Source organism: Procambarus clarkii, chromosome 4, assembly GCF_040958095.1.
Source record: "Procambarus clarkii isolate CNS0578487 chromosome 4, FALCON_Pclarkii_2.0, whole genome shotgun sequence".
NCBI lineage: Eukaryota > Metazoa > Arthropoda > Malacostraca > Decapoda > Cambaridae > Procambarus > Procambarus clarkii.
In genome coordinates, this window is record NC_091153.1 from 42,816,709 (window position 1) to 42,822,317 (window position 5,609).

General features: G+C 47.4%; 1 protein-coding gene across 1 annotated transcript; it reads right to left on the minus strand.

The window, feature by feature from the left end:
- Positions 1–205: 205 nt before the first annotated feature.
- Positions 206–925, minus strand: LOC123748928 (uncharacterized). Its single transcript, XM_045731049.2, has one exon. The coding sequence runs from the start codon at positions 923–925 to the stop codon at positions 206–208; it is 720 nt and encodes a 239-aa protein (XP_045587005.2).
- Between the last annotated feature and the right edge of the window lie 4,684 nt (positions 926–5,609).

A 5,609-nucleotide genomic window follows, 5' to 3' on the forward strand; every position in this document is an offset into this window, starting at 1 on the left:
CCTCTAAGACTTGGGTTCGGTTTCTCAGGGCATTTTTTGGCTTTTTCTTTTTACCGCGTTGTAAATTTTTATCCTATTTGGCTGGGGTCTGATGGCGCGTTTTAGGTCGTTTGCGCAGTTTCATGCCGCGCTGAGCGGACATGTTTGGAGTTGGGCTCCGACTGCGCTTTGTCCGGCGCTCTCGCAGTTTCTTGGCGTTCAAACTTTAGGAGGTTGCTCTGGTGTCCTGTTTTTTACAGGAACTTTTCGTATTGGGTGAGATTTTGCTTATGACTTCGCGTAAACGCCTTAGAAACATATGAAGGGTTGGGCGCCGCCTTGGGATCTTGTTTGTTGCTTCCCGAAGCAACTTATCTAGTTCCGGGTGATGCTTGGGCAACCGCTTCTTTATCACCAGCATTAGTCTCCCATAAGAGTAGACGTCTGAGGCAAAAGTGCTCGCCTTCTTCTGAAGGACCTCGGGGGCATATATAGTATTGATAGTCGGGTCACCTTCCAGGAAAATTTTCACGTTGTTTCTGGAGGCCAAGCCATAATCAATTATACTAACCTGTGGGTTGTGGGGCGGACCTTGGATCATGACGTTATCACATTTTATATCATTGTGTACTATACCCGCCTCGTGAACCTCTTGTAACTTTATGCCAACCTCAAGTCCTAACTCGAGAAGGTCATATTTGGGACGTCTCAAGACGTCTTGTAGGGTCTGGTTGCCTTTATAGGTGGTCACAAGTGATGGTGGATTCACTGACCTATGCAACAACAAAGGGGCGCCTCCTGCACCATTCAGTAACGAGAGGACGTTGCCTTCGCTTTTAAACACTGCTGAAAACTCTGAAGATTTTGCTACTTTCAGCGCTGCTGGCTGGCCGTCCCAGTCCATGAGGGACACTGTCCCATACGTCCCTGAACCGAGAAGTTTCATCTTGACTCTTGATAAGCTTCTGATCCGGTAACTTCTAGCAAGCCTCTGATCCGCTAACTTTTAATAAGCCACTGACTAGTCCCGTTACCCTGATATCAATATCCTAGATGACAAATATTAGTCAAGATGGAACTCCCGGCTTTGACAGCCACTTGACTAATTTTTTGTCATCTAGGATATTATTGCCGGTAAATGGAGTAGTCGTCGATCGTTTGCTAAAAACACACCTCAGCCACTTGGACTGGACGGTAGAGCGACGGTCTCGCTTCATGCAGGTTGGCGTTCAATCCTCGACCGTCCAAGTGGTTGGGCACCCTTCCTCCTCATATCCCCCCCCACCCCCCAGCCGGGTTCCTCTCTATTTCACTTATGGCCTTTTGCTCTCTTTGCCTCTCTTGGGTTCTATATGAGTCTCTCAGCTTCAATGCGATCAATTCTATTTCCCTACATATCCTTTCCTAAATCTAAACTTATCCAATTTATACCCACTGTTTCGTGTTCTGTCTTGTGTTGATACTTTGAGTACCCTATTAATATCCCCTTTGTTATGTCCATTCATCAACTTGTAAACCTCTATCATGTTACGCCTAACTCTTCGCCTTTCCGGTGAATGTAATTTAAGCTATGTCAATCTTTCTTCATATGATAGGTTTCTAATTTGGAGGGATTAACTTTGTCATCCTACGTTGAGCGCGTTCTAGTGAATTAATATCCATTCTATAGTACGGCGACCAAAACTGAACTGCATAACCTAAATGGGGCCTAACCAGAGCTAGATATAGCTGAAGAACCACACCCGGTGTCTTGTTACTAACGCTTCGATTAATAAATCCCAGTGTCCTATTTGCCTATTTCGAACATTCATGCACTGATCCTTTTGTTTTAAATTCTTACTATCATAACTCCTAAATCCCTTTCGGAATCCGACTTCGCAATCTCAACACCATCTAGCTCGTATCTTGCAACTCTATCATCACTACCTACCCTCAAAACTTGACATTTATCAGCATTAAACACCATCTGCCAATCTTTTGACCATTTCAAATCCCTATTTAGATCGTCTTGAAGTGAAAGTGAGTCTTTTACTGTGTTTATTTCCCTCCCGATTTTTGTATCATCGGCAAATCTGCAAATGTTGCTGCTCAAACCTGAATTTAAATCATTTATATATATTATAAATAACAAAGGTCCCAGGACAGAGCCTTGAGGCACTTCATTTACAACATTTTCCCACTCTGACTTGACCCCATTTATACTAACTCTCTGTTTCCTTTGGTATAGCCATGCCCTAATCCAACTTGATATAGCACCCCGAATACCACGAGCCTCTATCTTTTTAATCAGTCTTTCATGTGGCACTGTATCAAAAGCTTTGCTAAATTCATGGTACACAACATCACAATCCTTACCACTATCAACTGCCTCAACTATGCTGGAATAAAATGATAGCAAATTTGTTAAACATGAACGGTCATTTGTAAAACCATGTTGCGAATCATTTATTAATTTATGTTTTTTAAGATGAAGACGAATTGTATTTGCATCTATCGATTCAAGTAACTTTCCCATAATAGACGTTAGGCTAATTGGCCGATAGTTTGACGCAAGTGATCTATCTCCTTTCTTAAAAACTGGTAACACATTAGCAACCTTCCACGACTCTGGCACTCTGCCTGACTCTAATGACACATTAATAAAACTATGTAAAACACATTGACCACTTTATGTAGGGCAGACGTAAATCTATGTATTTATGTATGAAGGTTAGTTTAGCATTTTAAAAGCACTACAATCACCTTCTGTGGTTGATTGTTCAATAAATCCCTGAACTATATGTTTAGCAGATCTCTCACCCTGTCCATGGAGGACAGAAGAAAATGTATATATGCTGGTTAGCATTGTAAATGTCTGGCCACGTCTGTGGTAGAAAATAACAATAACAAAAATCCCTCCATGTATGATGTGTCTGACCCTTTCACCGTCTTCATAGCTCAGTCCTCATGATACCGGTGACAGTCTTGTCGCAAACCATATGGCCTTTTCCATGATATTTTGTGTGTGCCTGCAGACAAAGGGTCACATTCCGGTGCTGCAAATTCAAATCCTAGTCTTACCTGGAGCCTACCTGAAGAGGGTTTCTGGAGTAGTTCTACTCCCCGAGCCCGGCCTGAGGCCAAGCTCAACATCTTATATAGTCTTATAAAGTCTTGTATAGTTTATGGCTTTGGTATTTACGAGTTAAATGTCTGTGTTCGGCCATTTTGGTGTGACCTACTCTCATTATTCGAACTGAATTACCAATAACAGAACAATTGGGTAAGTTTACATTCAGGAAAGCCGTGGGTAAATACTGGTTTGAGAATAGGGTTGATGATCTATCGAGCAAATCAGCGGGTAACATAATAGATGTAGGATCGTTGGTTGTTTCAAGCGTAGGTTAAGCACAAGTAGTGTAGGATATATATAAATGGAAATGTTTGTCTGTTCGAGGGTGAGGCCGGAAGGGGAGGAGGGAGGGAAGAGGGGTAAGAGGAAAAGGGGGGGAAGGGAGAGAGAGAGAGAAGGATGGAAGAGAGAAAACAGAGGGGTGGTACAGGGGGGGGGGGTAGAGAGAATTCACTAGACTTTACACACACAAAGTCTAGTGAGGTGTTTCAATTCTTTTAACCCTGTCGTAGCTCAGTCGATTAAGGTAGTGTCTGGGATGCTCCCGGACGCAGGTTCGAATCCTCGTCACGGCCCTTGTGGATTTGTTCAGTATTAACTAGTAATTTATATCAACAAATCTTGGTATCTACCTTTCTCCATTACTCCCCCCCTCCCCCCACCCGCAAGATCCCCCCCCCACTCTAAGCTTCCCTTTCCACCACTTGCCTTATCTCTGATACCTTTCCCTTTCCACCACTTGCCTTATCTCTCATACCTTTCCCTCTCCCTATTCCTTATACCCATCATCCCAAGGAACTTAAGTTCTCTTTCTCTCCCTTCTAGTCCCAACTTCCTCTTATCCCAGGGTCCCCCCCCCCCTTCTCTAAGCTCCCCTATCCCTCACCCCTCCCCTAAGATCCCCTACACCGCCCCTTACCCCTCACCCCCTCCCCTAAGATCCCCTACACCGCCCCGTACCCCTCACCCCCTCCCCCTAAGATCCCCTACACCGCCCCCTACCCCTCACCCCCTCCCCTAAGATCCCCTACCCCTCACCCCCTCCCCTAAGATCCCCTACACCGCCCCCTACCCCTCACCCCCTCCCCTAAGATCCCCTACCCCTCACCCCCTCCCCTAAGATCCCCTACACCGCCCCCTACCCCTCACACCCTCCCCTAAGATCCCCTACCCCTCACCCCCTCCCCTAAGTGCCCCTACACCGCCCCCTACCCGTCCCCAACCGGCTTAGTGCGCCCCTCAGAAACTCTCACCATTGTCTTGATAAATTGTCTTCCCCCTCGGCTGATACCACACCACCTAGAGACAGAGGGAAGGGGACGCCGGTGGGACGGGAGAGGGACGCTGGTGGGACGGGAGGGGGACGCTAGTGGGACGGGAGGGAGACGCTAGTGGGACGGGAGAGGAACGCTGTGGAATAGGGAGGGAAGAAAGAAGCACATGGATGATGCTTGACTTGTGAGAGTTTGGTCCACCAGGCTGTTGCTTGGAGCGGCCCGCAGGCCCACATACCCACCACAGCCCGGTTGGTCCGGCACTCCTTGAAGACAACTATCTAGTTTTCTCTTGAAGATGTCCACGGTCTCTCTCTCTCTGTCTCTCTGTCTCTCTCTCTCTCTCTCTCTCTCTGTCTCTTTCTCTCTCTCTCTCTCTCTCTCTCTCTCTCTCTCTCTCTCTCTCTCTCTCTCTCTCTCTCTCTCTCTCTCTCTCTCTCTCTCTCTCGCCAATCTCTTCCCCGCTCTCTCAAAGAGCTGCCAAGATAACCCAAATTCCATTTGGGTTAAACGATAACGCCGTACTGTTATCTTGGCCCCGGGGTATGTCCCAAGAGTGTTGCCAGCTGCCAGCCATCACAGCCGGACTAGTCACCGCCTCTGACCATTACCACAGCACTCCTCCTCACTCCAACCTCGCTTAGGTACTTCTGGTACCGCTGAAGCCAGTACTTCTCGGTACTTGGGTACTTGTCAGCGCTTCAGGGAAGGTTGTCCGGCACTGGTACCAATGGATCGCCTAATGCCCTGGGAATGACCTGGGAATGACCTGGGAATGACCTGGGGATGACCTGGGAATGACCTGGGGATGACCTGGGAATGACCGTGGAATGACCTGGGAATGACCTAGGAATGCCCTGGGAATGACCTGGAATGACCTGGGAATGACCTGTGAATGACCTGGGAATGCCCTGGGAATGACCTGGGGATGACCTGGGAATGACCTGGGAATGACCTGGGATGACCTGGAATGACCTGGGAATGACCTGGGAATGACCTGGGAATGACCTGTGAATGACCTGTGAATGACCTGGGAATGACCTGGAATGACCTGGGAATTACCTGGGAATGACCTGGGAATGACCTGGGAATGACCTGGGAAAGACCTGGAATGACCTGAAATGACCTGGGAATGACCTGGGAATGAGGCTAACAGCATCTACCATTGACACGAGCACCCAATCCTATGGGCGAAGGACTCCACAACGGGAGACTCGAACCGACGTCATAAGATTCCTTCCCTT